We start from the raw sequence: 26,523 nt of genomic DNA, 5'->3' as shown, positions 1-26,523 counted from the left end.
AACGTAGTTTTAGAAGCATGCAGAGCTCCACTTCTGAAGCTTGGTTCTATTGATGTCAATTTCACTTCATCTTCAGATCTGAGCCCTCAGTCCCTGCCCTCTCACTGACACCGTACTGACCTTCACACACCCGCATCTTTTCTTCCATCAAAATCAGGCCTTTCGAAAGAAGATGGTTCTGCCGTGAAACAAAATGAAGAGTACCTTAAAAATAAAGCGCATATGACACAACATTTCTGCAACGAGATAAAAGATTATTTTGCATACGACTTATGGAAGTTACATATCATTTATTTGAACGAGAACAGTGAAATTGTCCCAGTGACCTGGCCAACGGCAATTAAATATCAATAAACCAGATTAAATGGTAATTGCTTTAATTTCTGTAATTAATATCAGGGGACTTTATAGTGGTCAAACAGACTGGTACATGCTCTACTTCACAATTTTGATTATATCTCTAAGGTTAAAGGACACAAAGTATTGGAGTAACTCAGCATGTCAGGCAGCTTTTCTAGAGAACATGGATAGGTGGCGTTTCGTGTCTGGACCCTTCTTCAGCTATCTTATTTTGCTTTTCGGGTCCCAATCCGAACCGTCACTATCCATGTTCTCCAAAGATGCTGCCTGCCTGGCTCAGTTACTCTAGAATGTTGCGTCCTTTTGTGTAAACCAACATATGCATTTCCTTGTTTCTATATCTCTGAGGTAACTGCATTGTAGGGGTCATGACAGAAGTCTCCTTGTGGCGATCCCTGGAAGCGACGACGTGATGCACTCTATGACGTGTCGGGCGACAATTCTGTCAACATGTTGGACAATGACAGAAGCCAACAGCGAGCTACATCGTCTGACACACGAGCGAACGGATTGCTTTGTGTAAATCGTAATGTTGTGAAAAGCGCTACATATGTAGCATCAAGTCTTTCTTTCCATTGTGAGACTCCAATGGTGAGGCAAAAGCAAGGTTAAGTATTTTATTGACACTTACTCTGCTGCCAAAACATTGGCAGCTTCCCTTAGTGCGACAAGTCAAGAGGAAGTTGCCGCCCTCTGACATTTAGTCTTCTTCCCATCAGGAAGTAAATAGTCATACAAGGTAAAACTATAGGCCACATGATTGTGAAAATGGAGGGAGAAGAGGATGCCACAATACTGAATGAGTAAAACAAAATGGAACAGTAATCAATGTTGTCACCTGAAACACATCAGTGGAGATAGTGAAAGGTGATACCACTTTTGCATTGTGAACAAGACTACTTTCTGATCCTATAAATAAACTTCCAAGCAAGAGAGAAGATCAAGGTAAGATAAGAGTTGATAACAGAATAGAATAGAATAGAATAGAATAGAATAGAATACAAGGAACAAAGTATAGGTTGGAAAAAGGCCAAATCTGAGGCAATGAAGATGATGCTAAAACAGATAAATGAGATAAAATGTTACCAAACCTTCAGTGATCAGATATCATTGGACAATAATTAACTGAGACCAAGAGGCATTCTGCAGTTGTATAGGGCACTGGTGAGACCACATCTAGAGTATTGTGTACAGTTTTGGTCTCCTAATTTGAGGAAGGACATCCTTGTGATTGAGGCAGTGCAGCGTAGGTTCACGAGATTGATCCCTGGGATGGCGGGGCTGTCATATAAGGAAAGATTGAAAAGACTAGGCTTGTATTCACTGGAGTTTAGAAGGATGAGGGGGAATCTTATAGAAACATATACAATTATAAAAGGACTGGACAAGCTAGATGTAGGAAAAATGTTCCCAATGTTGGGCGAGTCCAGAACCAGGGGCCACAGTCTTAGAATAAAGGGGAGGTCATTTAAGACTGAGGTGAGAAAAAACTTTTTCACCCAGAGAGTTGTGAATTTATGGAATTCCCTGCCACAGAGGGCAGTGGAGGCCAAGTCACTGGATGGATTTAAGAGGGAGTTAGATCTAGGGGCTAGTGGAGTCAAGGGATATGGGGAGAAGGCAGGCACGGGTTATTGATAGGGGATGATCAGCCATGATCACAATGAATGGTGGGTGCTGGCTCGAAGGGCTGAATGGCCTCCTCCTTCACCTATTTTCTATGTTTCTATGATCTTGAGCCATACAGTACAGAAACAGGCCCTTTGGCCCACTACGCCTGTCCTGACCATCAAGCATCTATTTATGTTGATCCAATGTCAATTACACTTTGTTGCACCACATTCCCATCAATTCCCTTGCTGTATTCTACCACTTACTTACATACTAAGGGCAATTGACAGTGGGTAATAAACTCACCTTTGGCAAGGAAATGGAGCACCAATGAATACAATCACACAATCAAAACTAAAACTAAAAAAAATGAAACAAAACAAAACAAAAATTATGTGAAAAATGGGGTCACTAAGAAATGTGTGAGTTCAGCTTACAGAAGAAATTATGAATAGAAAAATGACACAAAATGCCAGAAACATTTAGCAGGTCAGGCAGCATGTGTGCAGGGAGAAAGAGTTAATATTTCCCCTTGATGACCTTTCATCAGCCTGAAGCATTAACTCCAGGTTGATGAAAGATGTGGCCAGACCTGCTATTTCCAGTATTTTGTTTTATTTCAGATTTCAAGCATCGCACTTTGTTAACTTTTGAAGAAACTTCCTCTCAAAGAAAAGCTAACAGTGGAAAAGCTTGAGTGATCATAGGTCAGTTGAAATGGAAAGAATAGAGATATGTAACAAATTTATTAAAAGCATTTAATTTGAGGGACAGGGGTATAATCTAATAATGCTTAAAACAGATCACGTTCTAGCTATGTGCAGTTCCCAATCTGTGCCGCTTACAAGTGAATTTAGGCCATTTTGATATAACTGTATATCCCACTGTCTGAGTTGGCCCTGCCAAGCACAAAGACTACGAACAGGGAAGTTGGGACCAAATTAATTTAGAGAGAATCCGCAAACCATACAATAGAATCACTGACGTATTGTGCTTGCTCAAACAACAGGACAAAGAAATTCTGTATGTTAAACAGATTTAAATTAATTGTTTCTGAATGTGAAGCTTGGTCAAACGGTTATGTCGTTATTCTGTCTCCCATTTGTATCCAACTATGAACTCCAAAACAGGATATTAAAAAAAATACCAAGCCTAAATTGGACACCTCCCTGAAGACACACAAGCCCCATTACCCTGCATCAGCTTCATCCCTTGGTGCTGGCTGCTAACCTGATTGATTGCTAGTCAACAGAACTGTACAGTGCACACCGTGGCAGGGGCCCAATATTGCCTCATGAATCCAGCCTGCACTTCCTGGAGGACTCCACTCTGGCTGCAGCAGGGGGCATTGGTGACTTCTGCCTCAATCGGAAAGAATGCACTCTCAAGATTTCCCGACACTGAATTGGTTGGAGGTCAAGAGGAAAAAGGACCTCGGGACCACCAGACTAGCCGAATAAAACCCAGGAATTAAGCTCAGAGGCACTGGATGCAATTTCACAAGAAACTCCCAAACCTCTTGCAGCAACATTAGTCAATAGTCATCTTGCACTGACACCCACTTGGCTCAGACATTCCAACCTTCAGCACACCAACATTGCTCATCTACATCTGCTGATAATATTTATCAGACTGGACATCGTTGTTTCTATTGTATGTCATTGCTTCTATTGTATAGTTTGTGGACTCTTTCTAAACTTCTAAGCGGCACTGATTGGGAGCTGAACATAGCTGGAAAGTGATCTGTTTTAAGCATCAAACCTTACAGCCTTCAGCTTCAGCCCATCGTGAGGCTGATGGAACTGCTTCATGCCTCATTCATGAATCCAACAGCTTGCCCCCTCTCCAAACATAACCTGACACACCAAGTACCCTGTGCCTCACTCACTGACAAGCGACCCCTCTCATGGGGCAAGCTTGCCCCTGACCCCGACAGCGGTCACATGCAGCCACATGATCTGTGCTGACTCACAGTTCCAGCGCCAGTGCGGCACGGTGGCGCAGCAGTGGAGTTGCTGCCTTACAGCGCTGGAGACCCGGGTTTGATCCTGATTACGGGTGCTGTCTGTACAGAGTTTGTACGTTCTCCCCTTGACCTGCATGGGTTTTCTCCAGGTGCTCTGGTTTCCTCCCACACTCCAAAGATATACAAGTTTAATAGGTGTTAGTGTACGAGGATCGCTGGTCAGCGCGGACTCGGTTGGATGAAGGGCCTGTTTCTGTGCTGTATCTCTATAGTAGACTAAACTAAACTAAACTAAACTCCTTCTCCACGTCTAGTTCCAGTCTCCCTAATAGTCACGGGGTCCACCATTGCAGGCTGTAGTCACTACTGCACTACACAGGATGAGAAGCATACTAAACGGGTGCCGAAGACTGACCACTTTAGCACTGCAATGCACAAGAGCAGCTTTTAATTGTAAACATGTTCGGAGAGGAGGAGGGATTACAATGTTTTGTTTTTTATTTTTTGGTTCAGAGCATGTTATTGAATTGGTAATTGGTGTGCTTCTGAGAATATGGTTAGTTGAATGTTTTTCAGAAGCCAGGGTAGAAGGGGGGTTGTCTTGGTTGCCCCCTCCCTTCCTCTTCCTGGACCGCGGCAGGCTGCTGTACCCCCACTGGCAAGGACTCCACCCTCACTGTGGTAAGAGTTGGCAGCGTGAGCAGACCACTGTTAATATTTTCACAGTGGCCTCCACCTCTTCCTTCCAGCAGCTCTGCCTATCATTCGACCCCTTCACCAATCGCACTGCACTGCCTTCAGATGAACTGGGAGCAACTACTTTATGGAGAAGCTATCAATTCAGGACAATTCAGCAGACGTTTAGTGTGCATTCTATGTAAGGTCTTGAGTTGGATTCTTATTGAGATGACTCAGATAGTTAAGAGCAGGTGAAGGTTTAAGTTTGCACACTGGTGGTGAAGATGTGGAAGTCCCAATCAAGTAAGGAACAACAAAAGCAAAAGGTCAAGGAATATAATAAGATGCCATGTGTAGGAAGTAACTGCAGATGCTGGGTTACACCGAAGATAGACACATAATGCTGGAATAACTCAGTAGGACCGGCAGCATTTCTGGATAGAGGGAATGGGTGCGTTTTGGGTCGAGACTCTTCGTCAGACTGAGAGTCAAGGTAGAGGGGGACACAGAAATAAGGACACGTAAGGTGTGAAAATAAGACATCAAAGGGGATGTTGATCATGCAAAATGTAGAATAGATCATTGTTAGCTTGAAGAAGGTGACAACGAAGCATACAGATATAACATTTAATCAGGGGGACAGTCAGATAACTAGGTAGGAGGAGGAATGGTGAGAGAGGGGAAGCAAGGGTTACTTGAAGTTCGAGAAGTCAATATTCATACCACTGGGGTGTCAACTGCCCAAGCAAAATACGAGGTGCTGCTCCTCCAATTTGCGCTGGGCCTCACTCTGACAGGGCAGAAAGGTCAGTGTGGGGATGGGAGGGGGAATTAAAGTGTTTAGCAACCGGGAGATCAGGTAGGTTTAAGTGAACTGAGCGGAGGTGTTCAACGATGCCATTTGTTACTCAGCTGGAAAGTGGATATCAGTCAACAGTCAGCAGTAAACCTGAAATTTCAATCCCACATACAGTGTCCCGGAAAACTGATACTACAAAAGGAAATCTGGGATGAGAATGCAAATTTGAGAGCTAACCATTGGAACTTATATTGAGAAGGGTGGTCCTTTTAAAAATCGACTTCTGAATGCGTGAAAGCTGGTTAATACCGTAATCCAACTGAGGGATTCAAATAACATATAGTTGGCTATAGTGAGATACATGAGGAAAGCTATCAATCTTCAATGCATTTCTATTTACCTGGAAATAGTCCGTAATGAAAGGGCCCAGCTCACTCTTCAGCAGCTGTCTGTGGAGAAAAATTCCAGTTACCACACTAGACAAACCATGTAGTGAGAGATTTAAAGCATCCTACTGCTTAAAGGTCAAAGCAACATATATCAAACCAACCAAGCCTCCCCTGACTATGCCCGTCAAACTCCAATTAATTTAATACTTTCTGCATGACAGATGGAGTAAACATCTTTCTCTGCATTGAATCATCACTTCAATACATTATCTTACAATGTGTCAGTGCCACCAATATTTCATGTTTGAATATTCTATCAATGAAATGTTAAATTCCATAGATGGCAGGGCGAGAATTGAACTTGGATCTCTAGGTTGCTGCAACAATCCAGCTCCTTTATTGTTTGTTTGTTTTTTATGTGTACATATGTATGCCCGTGTGTGTATATATACAAATGTATATTATACATATATATATATATATGTGAGTGTGTGTATATAAAAACACACTGGACTTTTCTTTTCGCATTTATTATATTGTTTACAGTGTACTATGTTTACATATTTTGTTGTGCTGCTTGCTGCAAGTAAGAATTCCATTGTTCTATCTGGGAAATGTGGAAATAAAACACTCTTGACTTGACTCATACACACTGGGGTTCAAGTTACTCATCACATTAAGGACCACACTGATCAACTTGCAGCAAGCACCATCTCTAACACCTGTGTCTCCATCTCACTAACTCAAATTTATTGACTCTTTCCCTCCTCAGTTCAGGCCAACTAAGGATGGATAATAAATGCTTGAGTTGGCAGTAACAGCCACATCCAGTAAAGGAATAATGTAAAATAATCAGGTGTTGGGGCCTAGATATTGCATGTCATTTTCTGTTTTTTACTTCTCCATTTCAGATGAATAAAACAACATTTGTAGCGGGACTCGCAGGAGTCCAGCTAAAAACTTATCGGACACGAGTTGTGTGCACTAGACGTGTTTATTCTCTCCAATACAGCTCCTTACTCCTCCAAGGTCACTGGGGCGTTGCCTGGCCTTAAACACCAACTGAGGTACCAACCCCATGACTAGCGCCTCCCACACCAAGACGTCGCCCTCCAGAGCTGAGGGTTTATTGTGCCCGTGGCTTGCATCAGGTGCCGCCAGCTTTAGCGTGCTTAAGGCTCTGCTTTATGCTGTACGACTCTGTGACTTTGACCTACTTAATTGGTTTAATTTTGAACATGTACAATAAGCCCATTAAGTAAATGCGTTGTGCAGAAAATTCCACACATCATGCTGAGTGTGTTGGGCACACGGTCACTCGACGTACCATTCTTAAGAAGCTACATGTGGATAAGATATAACATTGATGAGCACAAAATAATCCAGGTTTCCCATTTAGTTGCTGTTGACGGTTACTAGGCAGAGCCTAATATGAACTTTGGGTGATGCTCTGGGTTAACATCATGCTCTAAAGAAGAGGGCAGGCCATGCCAGACGTGGCCATGTGTAATGAGCCAGACTTAGTTAATAATCTAACAGTAAGGAAACATTTGCCCAGTTATTATAACAGGTTCAAATTCAATGAAATGATGAAACTGACATAGTCACTGTGATTATACAGTTTGGTAAGGCTGGGTTTCGGATATAGGTGATACAGAATCTGACAGTGTCAATCTGCTCTCAATTATTGGTACGAACAGCAGAAACATGCAAGGTGTGTGTACTGAAACCCTGCTTAATACAGGGCTAGAATATACCCACTGGGGGACATGTAAATAACAAAGGTCAACACAAGAGCTGACAGATAAACATAAAACCAAAGGAGAGGATGTCCAAAAGGCCATAAAGATCTTGCAGGCTAAGAGTGATATAAAGGTCAAAGCAAGGAGCTCAGAATGATATTTGCAAAAAGGAATGAGAAAAACGTGTGAGAGACAAAAACATTTACAATTGCATTACAAAAATAGCTCTTTTATGTATTTATTGGCCCCATAGCAGAAGCGTCCATATCGCAAGTCTGGAAATTGGAAGTATCCTGATGCTACCACCATCATCTATTGCGAAAGTGATGGCTCCCACTGATTGTCGCCAGAAGCTTGCGTTCTTTTCAGGACGGACGATGACAGCGATGTCAACATTTGAAACATGGAAGATGGACACGAAAGAAGAAGATGTATTCATTGATACGATGTGGGCATTGCTGATCAGACCAGTATTTATTGCTCATCCCCAATTACCCTTGAGGAGGTGGTGATGAGTCGACAACTTGAATGTCTACTGTCCTTCTGGTGAAGGTGCCTCCACTGTGCTGTTCCAGTGATTTAGATCCAGTGACATTGAATGAACTGTGAAATATTTCTAAATGTTGGCCCACACAGGTGAACGGGGTGATGAAGAAGGTGTTTGGCATGCTTGCATTCACTGGTCAGGGCACTGAGTACAGGAGTTGGAACATCATGTTAGAGTTATACTAAACCATGGCAAGACCACATTTGGAGTACTGTGTACAGTTCTGATCGCCATGGCATATGAAGGATGTAATTACCCTGGAAAAGTGGCAAAAAAGATTCACGAGGAAGTTACACGCGTGGAGGTTTGAATTGCAAGGAAAGGCTAGACAGGCTAAGTCCTTTTTCCCTGGAGCATAATAATCAGTGGTGACCTTATATAAGGCATATAAAATACAGAGGTATATAAAATCATGAGGGGGGATAGATAAGGTGAACAGCCACAGTCTTTTACCCAGGATAAGTGAGTCAAAAACTAAAGGTCATGGATTTAAGGTGAGAGGGAAAAGATAAGGACCTGAGGGGCAGCCTTTTCACACAGTGGGTGGTGTGTACAGATAACAAACTGTCGGAGGAAGTGGTAAAGATGGATAGAATCATGACATTTAAAAGACACTTAGACAGGCACTCATATAGGATGGCTCGAAGGGCCGAATGGCCTACTCCTGCACTTATTGTCTATTGTCCATTGAATAGTTTCCAGGGAACTGGGCCAGGCATAGATAAGTGAGATTAGAGGATACTTTGTCTGTGTTCTTCCAAAGCTTTCTCAATCTGAGAACTATCCACACAAGTTGGACAATTGCAAATGGAATTCTGTTATTTAGGAGATGCAAAGGAGAACAAATAAGAAGAATAAAGACTAATATCAGTTGTGGGAAGTTATTGGGTTCCATAATTATGGACCTTAAGTACCTAAGACCGTGAAGAAATTTGAACTGATAAGGTTTTATAAATGATTTGTTGCGTTGTCTGGCAGCTAGAAGAAGTAACTCCAATAGTAGATGGGAAATCCTATCTTAAATGGAATTCTTGAGGGATTGGATAAACATGGCCCAGTTTTACATATGTTAGTTCTTTGAGAGAGCTATCCAATATGTCTTTATTTATACCCCTGGGCTGTAAGCTGCCCAAGTCTTTATTCATACCCCATGCTCGGTAAAATTCCCCTTTTGAATCTGGTTTCGCTTCCCTGTCAAACGGGTCAGTATCAAACAGTGATTTGTTGTGTAAATAGTTTTTCTCAGCATCTGTTGTTAACTGGCTTTTTTAGTTTAGTTTAGCTTAGAGATACAGCGCAGAAACAGGCCCTTTGGCCCACCGACTCAGCACCGACCAGCTATCCCCGCACACTAATACTACCCCCACCAGCAACAATCTTTTACATTTATACCAAGCCAATTAACCTACAAACCTGTACGTCTTTAGCGTGTGGGAGGAAAGCGAAGGAAATGCCGCCCATTTCATCAAAACAATTTCTTCTCATCAGGTGACACGGTGATGCAGCAGCAATCTTGCTGCCTTACAGCGCCAGAGATCTGGGTTTGATCCCGACCACGGGTGCTGCCTGTATAGAATTTGTACATTCTTCCCATGGCTGTGTGGGTTTTCCCACGGTGCTCCAGTTTCCTCCCACACGGCAAAGACATACAGGTTTGTAGATCCATTGGCTTCGGTAAAAAATTGTAAATTGTCCCCAGTGTGTAGGATATTGTTAGTGTACGGGGATCGCTGGGCGGTGCGGACTCGGTGGGCCGAAGGGCCTATTTCCGAGCTGTATCTCTAAACTAAACAACTCTTCCAAAACCACCTGAAATATTTGAACATCTTCTCAAAATATCTCCGTTCTTAGTATTCAGTTCAATTTAATTTATTGTCACGTGTACCAAGATACAGTAAAAAGCTTTTGTTGCGTGCTATCCAGTCAGCAGGAAAACAATACATGATTAGAATCGATCCATTTACAGTGTGTGGATATGTGATAGAGAATAACGTTTAGTTCAAGGTAAAGCCAGCAAAGTCCGATCAAGGATAGTCTGAGGGTCACCAAAAATATAGATAGTAGTTCAGCACTGCTCTCTGGTTGTGGTAAGATGATTCACGTTGGGAAGAAACTGTCCCAGAAATTGGTGGTGAGCGTTTTCAAATTTCTATACGTTTTGCCTGATGGGAAAGGGCAGGAGAGGGAGCGGCCCCAAATAATAATAAGTGTTCAAGCCCGTCTCCTTTGCTTAATTAACTTGTCAACGTCTAATCTGTTGCACCAAGGCCTATCCGCTGGCAAATTGATGGATTTTTAGATATTGAAAAGAGTCAGGTGATGTGATGTTAGTGGTGCTGATTTAAAAGACAAGCCACAATCTTACTGAGTGTTGAAGCAAGCACATGGAGCTAAATGACCAAATCCAATCTATAAATTATCCTCTTATATAGCTTCATGTCCTTCACATTTAAAATAAATTCCTTGTGGGGCAATCTAAGGAAAATAAACTGGACAATGAATTGATATATTTGTTAGCTAAATATATTATTGGAAGACAGACGATTTAAGACCACTTCTCATTAAGAGCTGCTGTTTGCACTGTGGTGGCCTCTCTGCATCTAGTGTCAGCTCCCTTTATTTAAGGAACACTAAAGTGCCCCTGGGTTGTCTCATGAACCAGCACATTTTAATATGTTCACTGTGTTTCCTGAGGCTTCTATTGGGACCCATAAGACAGGTATTAGTCTGTAGGGTTGTAGCGTAGAATAAAGAGATTATAACAGTCATGTTTTTTTTTGCCAAGCCAAATCCAATTATGGTCTTAAAACCTGTGGAGTGTTTAAAATTTCTTCCCCGCCTACATCAAACATAGTACAGCACAGAAACAGATCCTTTGGGCCACAATGTCTCTGCTGAACGTGATGACAGGTTAAACTAATCTCCGCTGTCTGCACGTGATTTATATCCCTCCATTCTCGGCAAATCTATGTGCCTGTCTAAAAGTCTTTAAATGCCACTATTGTATTTGCCTCCATCACCACTCCTAGCAGCACATTCCAGGCACCCACTGCACTCTCTGTGCAAAAAAGAATTTGCTCTACACATCTCCTTTTCACTTTACCCATCTCACCTTAAAACTGTGCCCTCTGATACCAACATGGGTAAAAGGTTACTGGTCCAGTTCTTCCTAAAACACTGTTGCTATCAGGCTATATATTACATTAAATCCTCATCATCCATTGTGTCAAGGCTGAGCTCCTTTGTCTGATGTGATTGATGCTTTGACATAGCATGGCGACCTCTTTGTTACATGAAACTGCAGTGAAGAATAGCAAGGCCATATACGGATTGAAGCATTGTATGGAAGACTAACACCACCAACACTACAACACACCTGCTCAGTGTAAGAGCACTTTGTGTATTCTTGAAGTAGATGAGTCTCTGTGTTCTTGGTCATTTCCAGTAGCCTTGTGTAGACACCACCTTGAACCAACTGAGTACTTGCCATGCTGCTTCAGAGGCAGTCAAGCTAATGTGGGCCATGCAATCAAGATGGGTGAACTTGCATCTCGGGGGGGGGGGGGGGGGGGGGGGGGGGGGGGGGGGGGGGGGGGGGGGGGGGGGGGGGGGGGGGGGGGGGGGGGGGGGGGAAATTAGTTGAGTTTCTTCTCAATAATCAGACAGCCTACATAGACCTTTTAGGCCTTTTCCTACCTCCAGTTTCCCCACTTCCCTTCTACTTTCCATCTGAAGATTGGTTCGGACCTGAAACATCACCTGTTCCTTTTCTCCAGAGATGCTCCCTGACCCACTTGAGTTACTCCAGCACTTTATGTCTGTCTTCAGCCCATCCAACTGTTGTGAAGATCAACCCTGACCCCCGTGTCCTTCCCTTTCATGAATAGCCAACACCAGCTTCTTGTTCTTATGTAATAGACTGCTTGGCTTATGTTGATCACTTTAAAACAAAACTAATTTTAAAACATGAGTGGTTCTAATTCTCCTAACACTGTCTCCTAAGATATATTAACAAGCTCTGCACTGGCCTCTAAACTGTGCAGTGCTATTTTTTTTATCTCATTTTTAATGTGACTTGAAGACTGACCTCTGTACATTAGCCACCTAGTCCTATATTTCAATATGGTTTACGCAGCTTTACTGGCATTGACCTTGGAGAGGGATACTTACCGTATGTTTTCATTCAGAGAGTACAATTCATTATCTTGCAAACTTCCTCCTTGGAACACTTTGATCACGGCTTTATGCACACTGGGAGGAGAACAAAAGGAAATAAAAAGACATGTTACGTGGAAAATTGTCATTAAAAAAGAAAGTAAAAACAATAAACTGACACAAAATCATAGACCTTCAGCACGGTTTCTCAAACCTGCCATGTAATCATTAGACCTGCAGCACACTGTCCACTACCTGTACCAGAAATGTCCAATTCCATTGTCCTTGCACAATCTTCTGATGAAAGGTTATCAATCTGAAACATCAACACTTCTTCTCTCTCTCCAGATGTTGGATGACCTGCTGCGTATTTGTATCATTCTCTGTTTATAATTCCCCCTCTACTAAGCTTGTTGAAATATTTCAGTGTTTTTCCCCCTCCCAAGACCACTGATATTTTTTTTTTACCTTCCATCGCAGTGGGGAGGAACCTGGAGGAGGGTCACTGTGGTGGGTGCTTATGTTAAATTACGTAATTGTTTGCTTTTTATAGTTATGACTGTATGCTAACGACATTTTATTCAGATTATTTTCGAATGACAAATAAATTCAATATTTAGGTTGCAGGCTATTACAGGAGTTTCAACAGGCCACTGGTATTAAATGGCTGAGGAAGGGTTCCGATCTGAAAAGTCACCTATCCATGTTCTCCAGAGATGATGCCTGACCTCCTGAGGTACCCCATGGTGTCCTTTCTTTCTCATATTAATTGCATATTCCCAGATTGATGCTAGCAGATTGACCATATAAGAGAGCGTTCAAGAGTCATCTCTACTGGTGTAGAAACAGCTTCCTCATTTCCCAAAGCTGACCAATAATTCTACAGCATCACTGCTACAGGGGCTGTTGGTGGTATGGCCTCAGTCCCAACTACGTCGTAAAAATTACAGCCTGTTGTGTGTCATGTTATAGTCATACAGCACACAAACAGGCCCTTTGTCCACCGTGTCCATGCTAACCCATTTACACTAATCCCACACCAATTTAATACATTTCATTAATTTTATTTTCTCCACATCTCCATAAACTCACCCAGATTGTACCACTCGTCTTCACGCCAGGGGCAATTTACAGTGGCCAATTAAGAGTCAAGAGAGTCAAGAGTGTTTTATTGTCATATAGAAACATAGAAACTGCAGCGCCATTCAACATGATCATGGCTGATCATCCAACTTAGTATCCTGTACCTGCCTTCTCTCCATTCCCCCTGATCCCTTTAGCCACAAAGGCCACATCTAACTCCCTCTTAAATATAGCCAATGAACTGGCCTCAACTACTTTCTGTGGCAGAGAATTCCACAGATGTCCCGGATGGGACAATGAAATTCTTCCTTGCTGCAGCACAACAGAATATGTGAATATGTAAACATAGTACATAACAGGGGAAGAGAAAAAAAAGAAAAAGTTTGATACATAACAAATATAGTGCAATAATAATAGTATTTTGCAGTTCAGAGCTCAGAGATTATTCGTTGTAGTGTTTAATAGCCTGATGGGTGTAGGGAAGAAGCTGTTCCTGAACCTGGATGTTACAGTAATCTACTGACCCAAACATTTTGGAGAATCTGGAGCACCTTGTGATCATAGAGAAAAAACCACGCGGACAGCACTGACGATCAGATTTGAACCCGGGTCTCCCGGGCTGGGCTGCGAGGCTGCATTCATACTAGCTGTGCTATTGTGCCACCAGTATTTACACAATATCCACAGTATATACAGGCCTGTTCACTGCTTTACGCCGCTGATACAGTGTTCTGAATCTTTCACCTCCCAGTGAAGTGGCAAAGGGATAACTGACACAAGGTTTGTAAGAGGGACACCTGATCGCTGTCCTTTCTCATTCCTCAGCAAAGATCGGGTGCTGAGGCAATTAGTTTAGTTTTAGAGATATAGTATGGAAACAGGCCCACCTGGTCCACCTGGTCCACGCCGACCAATGAGCCCCCATACACTAGTTCTATCCACATGCTTGAGTCAATTTACAGAGGCCAATTCACCTACAAATACTGCACGTCTTTGAAAAGCACCTGGAGCAAAGCTCCGTGGTCACAGGGAGACTACAAATTCTGCACGGACAGCACCCATAGTCAGGATCGAACCCGGGTCTCTGGCACTGTGAGGCAGCAGCTCTACGGCTGAGCCACTGTGTTGAAATTAGGAATAGGTTTAACCCAGAGAATAAGGAGGACATTTTAATAAACTGTTTAGAAATCCTGCAGTCTAACACAATCACTGTGCCATCCAATGTGGCAGTTAGTGGGAGGATGTGAGTTCTTGGTGGAGATTCCCTCGGTAACATGGTGGTAACATGGTGCAGGAAGGTGAAAATGTGAGCTGTGTTAGTCCAGTTAGCCTTTTGTCCTCTACTCTCCAGCTGGCCTTGTTTGTCCTCTAGTGGTGTCCAGCTAGCTCGTTTGTCCTCTGCCGGTGTATAATACACTGCCATTAACAAAGGCCTTGCGAATCAACACCAACTCTTTGGCTGGAACACTCTATTTAGAAATAGGAAGCGTACAGTTTGTATAAATAAAGTAGATTACACTGCAGAAGAGGAGGAGCTAAAAATAGCACTGATATTAAAGTATCTATTTTGCAGCATGGGCAAGGGAGGTGTGGGAGTATTCTTCCTCTAAATGGAGGCTGTGTTGCACATGAATTGGAAGCATAGTGCAGATAATTTCTAACTTTATCGTGCCCACGTTAATGCTCTTCCAAGCAACTTTAAGGGGACAATATATAGAGATATGTGGCTAATAGCTCAGATGCATTATTTCCAACCTGAATGCGAGTGTCAACAAATCTCTCAGTGGGAAGGATCTGGGTCATTTGTGAAACATGAGTCAGAGGTCTGTGGATTTGAATCACATCCTATATCCTACGCACGTAATCTCAGCTCGAAATTTCAGTGTAATGTAGAGGAAGTACTGTATTCTCAGAGGCATTGGCCTCTAGTCAGCATCTCTGAGTTGGACTGGGTCATGGGGTCCTCAGTGACCTTAGATCAGGTTGAGCAGCACCTTCTCCTGGGAGTCTTGGCCAATACAACACTTTCAACCTTGACGTTATGGGGTCCTTGCTGATCAGAAGATGGCTGCTGATGAGATTCATTGTGAACTGCCTTTAGATATTTTTGAAAGATGGTGTGCAAATGGAAGAATTGAATTGAATTGAATACATTTTATTAGCCAAGTATGTACACATACAAGGAATTTGCCTTGGTGCTTTGCTCGCAAGTAACAACACGATATACAGTACACAATTAAGAATAAAACATTATAATTTAAACATGTGAAGAATGAAATAAAATACCAGAGCAAAAGGAGGCTACAGCCATTTGGTTGTTGAATAGAACTGTGGCTCGTGGGAAAAAGCTGTTTTTATGGCTGGCTGTGGCGGCTTTGACAGTACGGAGTCGCCTTCCACAGGGAAGTGATTCAAAGAGTTTGTGGCCAGGGTGAGAGGGGTCAAAGATGAACTTACCCGCTCGCCTCCTGGCCCTTGCAGTGTATAGTTTGTCGATGCGGGGAAGGTTGCAGCCAATAATCTTCTCGGCTGATCGGACGATTCGCTGCAGCCTCCGGATGTCGTGCTTGCTGAGCCAAACCAGACCATGATGAAGAAGGTGAGGACAGACTCGATGATGGCAGTGTAAAACTGGACCATCATTGCCTGTGTCAGATTGTGTTTTCTCAGCTGCCTCAGGAAGTACATCCTCTGTTAGGCTTTTTTGACTGTGGAGGCGATGGTGGCCTCCCATTTAAGGCCCCTAGAGATGATGGTTCCAAGTTACTGAAATTACTCCACAGATGTGACTGTGGTGTTGTTGATGGTGAGGGGAGGAGGAGCTCTCCTAAAGTCTACAATCAATTCTACCATCTTAAGAGCATTGAGCTCCAGGTTGTTGCGATGGCACCAGGACACCAGCTGTGTCACTCCCTTTCTATGGGTGGAATCCTCCGCATCCTGGATCAGTCCAATCAGGGTTGTGTCGTCCGCAAACTTGAGAAGCTTGACAGGGGTGTCTGTGGAGGTGCAGTAGTTGGTGCAGAGTGAGTAGAGGAGAGGGGAGAGTACGCAGCCTTGCGGTGCTCCTATGCTGAGGGTCAGTGGGTCCGAGATGAGCTTTCCCAGCCTCACATGCTGCTTCCTGTCTGTCAGGAAGCTGGTGATGCACTGACAGAAGGGTTCAGGCACAGTCAACTTGGAGAGTTTGGAGTGTAGTAGCTCTGGCACAATGGTGTTGAATGCAGAGCTAAAATCCACAAACAAAATCCTTGCATAGGTCCCCTGGCGGTCTAGGTGCTGGAGGATGAATTGCAGGCCCAAGTTGACTGCGTCATCCACTGATCCATTGGTCCTGTATGCGAACTGCAGGGGGTCCAGCAGGGGGTTTGTGATATTTTTAATGTGGGCCAGCACGTCTTTCAGGGGTCTTCATGATTACAGAGGTGCGTCGGTGTAAAGTGCTTCCTTATCACCGCCAACCTTGATTATTTTCTCCCCCCCCCCCACCACTATCCCGCACCCTACATAGACCAGCTTCCAACACAGACCAGGAATGGGAATCTGGGCTTTAACCTCTCTCAAACTGAGATTCTATTGAGTCTGTTTAAGAAAGAACTGCAGATGCTGGTAAATTCGAAGGGAGACAAAAAATGCTGGAGAAACTCAGCGGATGAGGCAGCATCTATGGAGAGAAGGAAGAAGGGCCTCGACCCGAAACATCGCCAATTCCTTCTCTCCATAGATGCTGCCTCACCCGCTGAGTTTCTCCAGCATTTTTGTCTACCTTCTATTGTGTCTGTCACTGTGGTCTTTTCACTGACATTACTACTCAGAATCTGGTTTGTTTCCCTGCCCAATCCCAGCAACACCGCTTGGCATCTTGATTTCTCAGAAACCGTAATGCAAGTTTTTGTTTTAGTCAAATGCACAGAGCTTCACACATTTGCTACAAAAAAAAAGAGGCGGCATGAAGTGGCTTAACCAGTGTTTCTCACATACTAGCTACAGTAACAAAGGACATGAATGCTACCCTGCATCATAGTTTCCTCTATGTAGATGGAACTCTTTAGCTGATGGAGGAGAACCTGCTTTGCACTCTCAAGTTCCAAGTTCACAAGTTCTAGGAGTAGAATTAGACCATTCAGCCCATCGAGTCCACTCCGCCATTCAGTCATGGCTGATCTCTGCCTCCTAATCCCATTTTCCTGCCTTCTCGTCATAACCCTTGATGCCTGTTCTAATCAAGATCTACTCTAGGATAGTGGGGGCATTTGGGAATATTGCAATATTCATTCTATACAGTATGTCTAATGCCTGCTTCAAGGACCTTGTCTACCATGGATAATCCCTTTGCTCTTTAGTGTCAGAGAGATATGCAGCACAGAAACATGTTCTTTGGCCCACTGAATCCACACTGACTATCAGTCACCAATTCTATAATAATCCCAGTTTCATACCCAATTTTCAACAACTCTCCCCACGTTCTACCACTCACCGATGCACTCGGAGCAATTTACAGTGGCCAGTTATCCTAATGACCCACTCATCTTTGGGATATGGAAGGAAACCCAAGAACCCCAAGAACCAGAGGACAGAGCTTTAAGGTTGAGGGGGGTGGGCGGGAGCGGGGAGAGTTTAATAGGAACCTGAATGCCAACTTTTTTACCCAGAGGCTGGTACGTATATGGAATAAGCTGCCAGAGGAGGTAGTTGAGGCAGGTACTACCACAACATTTAAAAAACATTTACACAAGTTCATGGAGAGGATAGGTTTGGAGGGATATTTGCCAATTGTAGGCATGTGGGACTAGACTTGATGGGGAATATTGGTTGGCATGGGCAAGTTGGTCTGATGGGTCTGTTTCCACACTGTATGACTATATAGACACAAAATGCTGGAGTAGCTCAGTGGGACAGGCAGCATCTCCGGAGAGAAGGAATGGGTGACGTTTCAGGTCGAGACCCTTCCTCAGAGTGAAAGTCACGGGAAAGCGAAACGAGAGATATAGACGATGACATAGAGAGATATAGAACAAATGGATGAAAGATATGTAAAGTCCACAGACATGGATACAGCCAGCACCCGATGTCAGGATAGAGCCTGGCTCTCTGGTGCTGTGAGGCTGTGCCACCCCTTCCTTGGCTCAGTGTATCTCTCATGCCAACTACCCTCTGGGTGATTACTAGTGGAACACTAACATGTCTGGAAAAGTGGTAGGTCTAATGGTAAAATCTCACTTAATACCATTTCACTTCCCTGTAAGTGTTTTATAGCCAACAGTCAGTCTTACATCCATACAGGTTAGGTTGGAAATTAAAACTCATGGCCAGGGGGTAAAGAGATTGCATGTAAACGTATTACTCCAGCAACCCAATTTCAAAGCAATGCTCCATGTTGGTCAGCTGCTATAAGTAGGTTCAAGCACTCCTACCTGTTCCAGGCCTTGTTGGAGCCCAGCAGTGCCGCCTGCCTGGCTGCATGGAACCGAGGCAAGTCGCTGAGCACGGGGGAGCTCAGAAAGCGAGGCCTGGGTTTGCGGAAAGAGCCCATTCCTCCTTGGGCACTGCCACAGGCCCCAAGCCTGGCCCTCCGCCTCTCCGCCCGGAGGCCAGGGAGCTCTTGCGGTGGAATGTCACCTCCAGGGTTTTGATTAAAGTCAGGGCGTCTGTACCAATACAACCTCCGGCTCCTTCCAGCGAGAAAAAACAGCATCAAAAGGAATCTGTAACAAAATGATAAAAAAGCTTAAATCAAACATCGCTCCTGATCCCTGTTCTCTTAGGGAGAGTAATTCCATTAAGTGAAGAGGAACGTGTTTTGCCCCATTCAAAAAAGGAAAAGGACCACACTCAATGCATTGACCCACTGTGCAGGTCGGCTCATTGTACAGTGTGTCATCTCAGCTAAGTGTAGGGTTCAGAGTCCAGAGACTTTGAGCGTTCAAATCCATCCAAATGCATCACAGTCCAGGCTAACAGGCTGCTGTAGTACCGTGAGTGTACTGGACAGTCTTGTCACAGGACATGTTAAGGCCAGGTCCTAATTGTCCATTATTAAGATTATGGATATATTAAGATCCCATGAGTCTATTTTAATGAGGCGTGGAAGTTATTCTCACGAGTGTTCTGGCTGGTATTTATCCCTCAACCTGCATCAAACAAAGAGATAATCTGGTGATTTATTCCATTGCTTTTCTTGCAGCTTGTGTGTGCACATTGGCAAGTCTCCTCTATGACAACAACAAACATATTTGTATATAGCACCATTAACCTAGGAAAGCTTTCCAAGTCGATGAGAGGTAAATATTCGGGTCACATGGAGACAAATATGAGCACCCCAAACAGGATGATTTAAGGGAGAACCTAAAGATAAGGAGGAGGAAAGAGTTAAGGGCCTGTCCCACCAGCATGCGGTTGCATGCGTCTAGCGTGACCAAACGTGGTGGCTTGAGGCGTACGGCCTCGCGGGGCCGGTCCCAATTCGAACCGCGGAGGCGTCTGGAGTTGTGCGGGGCTGGTCCCGACAGCAAACTCACCAATCAGCTGGGCAGGAGGCGGGCCGACTGAATTTGGATGTCGCACGGCGTCGGACGGTGACGTCATCACACAACGGCACGCGCTAGGCGTAAGGCGTCGAAACGCTGCATACGCCCGTCAAGACGCTGAGTATGACGTCAAGACGCTGCGTACGGCCTCAATGCGGCTGCGGGCCGACAGGCCGTTGTCGCACGGGATTTTCGGACAGTGCAAGATTTTTGGAGCCCCGCGCGATGTCGGGACCAGCCCGCACAACTACATACGCCTCCGCCGATCGAAGTGGGACCGGCCCCGTGAGGCCATAAGCCTCAAGCGACCGCGTTTAGGAATAATACGCAGTGTATTCAAATGTTATATTTAAACGTGGAGTGCTGAGATTTCAACTGTGGGGATTGCAAAGATAGGGCGGTGAATCTGCGGAATTCATTTACACAGATGGCTGTGGAAGCCAATCTATTGGGTTGATTTAAAACAAAGATATATAGGTTCTTGATCGGTAAGGGCGTCAAAGGTTATCAAGAGAAGGCAGGAGAATGGGGTTGAGAGGGAAAAACAGATCAGCCATGATCAAATAATGGTGGAGCAGACTTGATTTGCTGAATGGCTCACTAATTCTGTTCCTATGTCTTGTCCTGGAAGGGTCAGATCTGAAAAAAAGAATTTTAAATTCAAGGTATTGATCCTACAAAGAGCAGCAAATAAAGAGGGAATTGTGAGGGAATATGAAACTAGGTGGACATGGGCAGCAGAGATTTGGACTACGTCCATTTTATACAGGGTAGAATGAAAGGAGCTAGCCAGTATTGTGTCGAGGTGATCAATTTTAGAAGTAGCACATGACGTTGAGGGTTTTAAAAGCAAACTAGTTTGAGGCAGGAGCTCAGTACATTAGGATACGTGGGTATAACACTGATTATTTTTCAGAAGTATTTTTAAGTATTTTGGGACATCTTAAGGTGGTGAAGAATTGTTCATAAATGCTAGTTTTATTTTCCTTTCCTATGTTCCTTTACCACAGAATTACAAGAGAATAGAACGATGCCAGTCATGTGCACTTGGTCTGATTTCACCTCCATGATCTTGACCCACAGGAGGAAAAAGTAAAAATAAAGTGTAGAGCAAGGAACTGCAGGTGCTAGTTTACAAAAAAGGACATAAAGTGCTGGAGTAACTCAGCAGGTCAAGCAGCGTCTCTGGGGAACATGGATGGGTGACGTTTTGAGTGGGGACTGAATAAGGGTACCGAACCGATAAACATCACCTATCCATGTACTCCAGAGTAGCTGTCTGACCCGCTGAGTTACTCCAACACTGTGTGTCATTTTTCTTGAAATAGTGTGCTCCACCTTCAAACCTTGGATGCATTGTCTCTGACGATCATTTCTCCCATCAATGATCGTCAGTAAAACAATGCATTTTTGCCCTGAGCTGTACCAATGAACAGGTTCCAGGTTCAATGTCCATTCTATGTTCAGTTATCTGATCGTACCCAAGGCCACAGCTGGGATGGTAAAATTGGCCTCTGCGGGTGGCGAAAAATGCAGTGAGAATGAAACGTGTGTGTGCATTCAATGAAAGCATATTAGGTTCAGGGGAAATTCCATTTGTGGTTAAAGAACCTGATGACACTCGTAGTTTAGACTTGCAATGGGCTCTTCCACAAGGACTCCTACTTTATCTAGTAACAGCACTTTGAAAATAACTTCAGTGACTGCAACTTACTCTGGGACATGAGAAAGCCCTATTATTAATGCAAGTCAAACATCTTCAGAAATGGCAGCAAGGAGGATTGAAAAAAAATGTGTTTCAACAGGCAATGTGCAGTCTTGATATTTCCATATAAGGAAGGTGTTGCAGTTTGCCTTCTGGCCAGCTCTATCATTCTTGGTCTGTACTTACAAAGGACACATCGAAAATGCCAACATAATGTGCACAGTAGAAACACAATCTTTCGTAAAGGGGTTAAACTGTGACACAGTCCAAACAAACTCCCTTGGTCTCCATGTGCATTGTTAGAGAAACAAGCTAGGCAAGCTGAAAGGTAAATGTTTTGCTGCTGATGCTGATTCCTGATGGTACAGAACACTACAGATAAAGGCAGTTATTAGCACCCGCACCCCGCATGCTGCCATGGCAAAATACAGCATTTGCCTATCAAATACTACTAATTGGGTTTGCCTCATGGCTCTGGAGAGGGTCCAGAGGAGGTTTACAAGAATGATTCCAGGAATTAGTGGGTTGGCATATGATGAGCGTTTGAAAGCACTGGGCCTGTACTCGCTGGAGTTTAAAATGTTGAGGGGGGACCCCATTGAAACTTACAGATTAATGAAAGGCATAGAATGAGTGGATGTGGAAAAGATGTTTCCACTGGTGGGAGAGTCTAGGACCAGAGATCATAGCCTCAGAATTAAAGGGCGCTCTTTTAGAAAGGAGGTTAGGTAGAACTTCTTTAGTCAGAGGGTAGTTGATCTGTGGAGCTTATTGCCACAGAGAGATGTGGAGGCCAAGTCAGTGGGTATTTTAAAGGCAGAGTTAGACAAATTGTTGATTAGAAAAGATGTCAAGGTTTATGGGGAGAAGGCAGGAAAATCGGATTATGAGGCAGAGATCAGCCATGATCGAATGGCGTAGCAGATACGATCGGCCAAATGGCCTAATTCTACTCCTATAGCTTGTGAACGTGAAAATATTTAGTAAAGTAGGTGGGGGAGTATTGTACTGTGGGGGGGGGGGGTGAAAGTTAGTAAGTTAGTGAAGGTCATAGCAATCACAAACCAATTAAAATCAGGGACTTCTATGCAGAAGATCGACACAAAAAGCTGGAGTAACTCAGCGGGACAGGCAGCATCTCTGGAGAGAAGGAATGGGTGATGTTACGGGTCAAGAACCTTCTTCACACTGGTTAAGGATAAGGAAAACAAGAGATATGTTGCTTCTCTTATCCTTAACCAGTCTGAACAAGAGTCTTGACCCGAAACGTCACACATATATAAACTGTTTACAACTGTGTGTCTATATAAGTGTGTTTATGTTCATATTTGTAGATGTTCTGAACGAACATCTCATTTAAAAATGTTCAAATGTGCACTCCCTTTTTTACAACTTACCGGGCACTCTCATCACTGACACGACTTTCATTGGTTTCACACCAAAGGAACTAATTTCCTGTAAACAATTTACTGCTGATACTAATAATAAAATATGTGAAAGAAACCACATAACCTACTTGCATTTGTGGTGCTGCAGACTCTGGCATCTAACCTGGTGCCTGGCCACGTGGTGACCTGGATGAAAAATTACACCTGAGTGCAGCAAAGGTTTCTCATGGAATGTGTTTTCTGAGCAACGTATTTGATATAAATGTCAATCTAATGGTGAACCAATAGAAGCCTTTGAAAGCCAGAGCGCCAAAGTTTACAAACCAAAATGGTTCCTTGTACATTTTCATTTACAATATGTTTTCATTCACAATATGTTATCAGTTGGCTATTCAATATTTTTTAAACAGGTGCAAAGGAGAGTGATTTGCCTATTTATTTTTTAAATTATGAATAGAATTGCAACATATTCATAAAAACCTTCCTTCCAGGTGTGCCCAATGCCTTCCTATGAAGTCACTGAACCATATACACTTACACTGCGGAAACATGCCTTTTGACCCACCGACTGCATACTAGTCATCAACCACCCATTTACATTAGTCCTGCACAAATCCCATTTTATTCTTTCCACATTCTCATCAAAACTCTCCAAATTCTCACACTTACCTTCGCACTAAGGGCACTTTACAATGTACGATTAACTTACCATCCCGTACATCTCAGGGATGTGGGAGGAAGTTAGCTCACCCAGATGGAACCCACATGGTCACACAATAAATGTGCATACTCCACATAGATAGCACCCGTGGTCAGGATTCACAGCACCCAAGGCCTCTGATACCATGAGGCAGCAGTATACTGGCTCTACTGAACGATGTATGCCTTAAAATGGAGTATTGAGCCAAAAACTGACCAAAAGTGTTTAATTGCATTTGGGAGTCAGGTTTCCAGCTCAGGCTAGTTATGGTATGAGCCATGCAATAAAATGTATAAGCCTGCACTTTTCACAATCCACCTAACAATCTTTTAGTGCCTTTAAATACCTTTACTGCTTCAAGGCCTCAGCCTTTCGCAAGAGCCTAATCTTTGGATAATTGGATCTCATGAGAGAGTCAGGTTGAATTGCTAGCTGTTCATTTACAGCACGTGCAGACTACGGAGCCTACACAGTGTGGGGTGGATAATCAATAAAATGTCTCCTCCACTGCAAAGGATCTGAGAAGCTTTTTTAAAAAATTTGGAAGAATAACTCAAAATTGAATTGTTGATGATTTTACCTAGGGCAAGACTGCCACCATTTTTTTAAAGATAATATTCAGGGGAAAACCTCCAAACTAGATACAGAATTGGCTTCATGGTAGGAAGCAGAGGGTGGTGGTGGAATGTTGATTTCCAGACTGGAGGCCAGTGACTGGTGGTGCTGGGACCATTGCTGTTTATCACCTATGATAAGGACAACCATTTGGATGAGAATCTGCAAGGGATGATAGGTAAGTTTGCAGGCAACGGTAAAATAAGTGGTATCATGGACAGAAAATGAAGATGGTTATCAAGAATTACAGTAGGATCTTGATCAGGTGGGCAGGTGGGCCAAGGAATGGTAAATGGAGTTTAACTCAGACAATTGTGAGATGTTGCATTTGTGAAATCAAACCAGGTCAGGACCTTGACAGTTAATGGTCGGGCTCTGTGGAATGTTATGGAGCAAGGGGATCAAGATGTCCAAGTGCACAGTTCTCTAAAAATGGCTTCACAGGTAGATGAGATGCTAAAGAAGACTTTTGACAAGTTTGCCTTCATCAATCATGGAATTGAGTATAGACGTTGGGACATTACGTGACAGTTGTACAAAATGTTGGTAAGGTCGCGCACTAGGAAGTACTGTGTTCAGAAATATGTCATTAAACTGGACAGAGTGCAGAGAAGATTAATGAGGGTGTTGCCAGGACTCGAGAGCCTGAGCTATAGGGGGAGGTTTGGTGACTAGGATTTTATTCCTTGAAGCTCGGGAGGTTAAGGGGTGATCTTATAGAGGTGTATATAATATTATCATGAGGGGAATAGGTAAGGCGAATGCAGAGTTTTCTTCCTAGAATAGAGGAATAAAGGACTTGAGGGCATGGGTTTAAGGCGGGAAGTGATAGATTAAATAGGAACGCAGGATTTTTCACACAGAGGGTGGTGGGCTGTCAGAGAAAGTAGTTGAGGCAGGTATAATAACAATATTGAAAAGACATTTGTACAGGTGCATGGATGGAAGGTTTAGTGGGATATAGGACTAGCTTAAATGGTCTGGTCAGCCTGAATGAGTTGGGTCAAAGGGCCTGGTTCTCTGCTGCATGACTTTATAACTCTAAGAGATACGTAATTTTAATGCAGCTGAACATTAGTGTCTGTAATCATGGAATTAACTTATTTAGAGTTCAAGAACAAGAATCATTGGAGCACCAGCATCAGTTAAAAGGAACATCATCAGACTCAACGCCATTTAAATACTAAACTTTTTGGGCAATTCTTCTTAACTTGCAGCATTGCATGTTGGCATATTCAGTGATGATGCATTCAATTTTTCCTTTTTTCCATTATCAAGAAACACATTTTTATGCAATGTGTCCTAATCCACTAAAAAAAACAACTGACTAAAAAGTATTCTCCATTAAAATGCAATGAAAACATGAAGCTCAGGTCAGTTTTGTGAGAGGGCTTCATGCACTGAAACGCCATCACCTACAAGGTCCCAAGCATCTTGTGTGATAGAGCAAGCAACAGGCACGTTGCCTTCCTTCTACTAGCTCCACGTTGGGAGAAATGGGCTGCTAATGATTGGGGTGACACAGAAGAGGATCAGAATGGGGTAGAGAGAGGATCATGGTGGATAGGGCAAGAGAGGAAGAGAAGTCAGTGTTAAAGAGAGGATGTGTCGAGGATCAGTGGTTTGGGTAAAGAACTGATCATGACCCGGATAACATTAAGCAATGATGGGATGGGTTGGGGTCGGAATGAACATCAAGTAACTACCCATCTTTGAGAAGAGTAACAACATAAAATCCCCAGCTGAGGATATGGTAAAGTCAGTCTACTTCAGACAATAATGAAACTGGATTCAACTTTCTAGTTAAGACTGTGTTGGTGTACAAATCCTGTCCCGTTCATTGGTCTTACACAGAGAAGAATCTCACACATGTACCACACATGATTTACCATTTAAATATTGACTATAGTCCCTTTACTTGATCATGGAAACTAGATGGGAAGGACGGGGTCAGAGTTGAAAAGTGTTCATGGGTCAATACGTCTTAATAAGTCAATAAGACAATAATGATCAGCGGGGTGGCGCAGAGGGTAGCGTTGCTGTCTTCCAGCGCCAGAGACCTGGGTTCAATCCTGACTACAGGTGCTGTCTATATGGAGTTTGAACGTTCTCTATGTGACTGCATGGCTTTTTCTGTGTGCTCCGGTTTCCTCCCACACTCCAAAGACGTACAGGTTTGCAGGTTAATTGTCTTCTGTAATAAAAGTATAAAACTGTCCCTAGATAGTGTAGGATAGTGCTAGTGTACATGGCGATGG

At 43.5% G+C, this 26,523-nt stretch overlaps 1 protein-coding gene across 2 annotated transcripts in view; it reads right to left on the bottom strand.

Annotated features, from left to right (window-relative positions):
• Positions 1 to 26,523, bottom strand: part of LOC129705870 (proline-rich protein 5-like) — an 89,333-nt gene that overhangs the window by 34,428 nt on the left and 28,382 nt on the right. For both annotated transcript variants that reach the window (XM_055649729.1, XM_055649730.1), the window contains 4 exons: positions 18,745 to 19,035; positions 12,263 to 12,343; positions 5,815 to 5,863; positions 121 to 178 (listed from right to left, as the gene is read on the bottom strand). In XM_055649729.1, coding sequence (XP_055505704.1) covers positions 121 to 178; positions 5,815 to 5,863; positions 12,263 to 12,343; positions 18,745 to 19,025 — 469 coding nt within the window. In that variant the 5' untranslated portion in view covers positions 19,026 to 19,035. The remainder of the gene's footprint in view (positions 1 to 120; positions 179 to 5,814; positions 5,864 to 12,262; positions 12,344 to 18,744; positions 19,036 to 26,523) is intronic.

The sequence above is a fragment of the Leucoraja erinacea genome, chromosome 18 (genome assembly GCF_028641065.1).
Source record: "Leucoraja erinacea ecotype New England chromosome 18, Leri_hhj_1, whole genome shotgun sequence".
Lineage (NCBI taxonomy): Eukaryota > Metazoa > Chordata > Chondrichthyes > Rajiformes > Rajidae > Leucoraja > Leucoraja erinaceus.
This window is presented reverse-complemented; position numbering and strand designations above follow the sequence as displayed.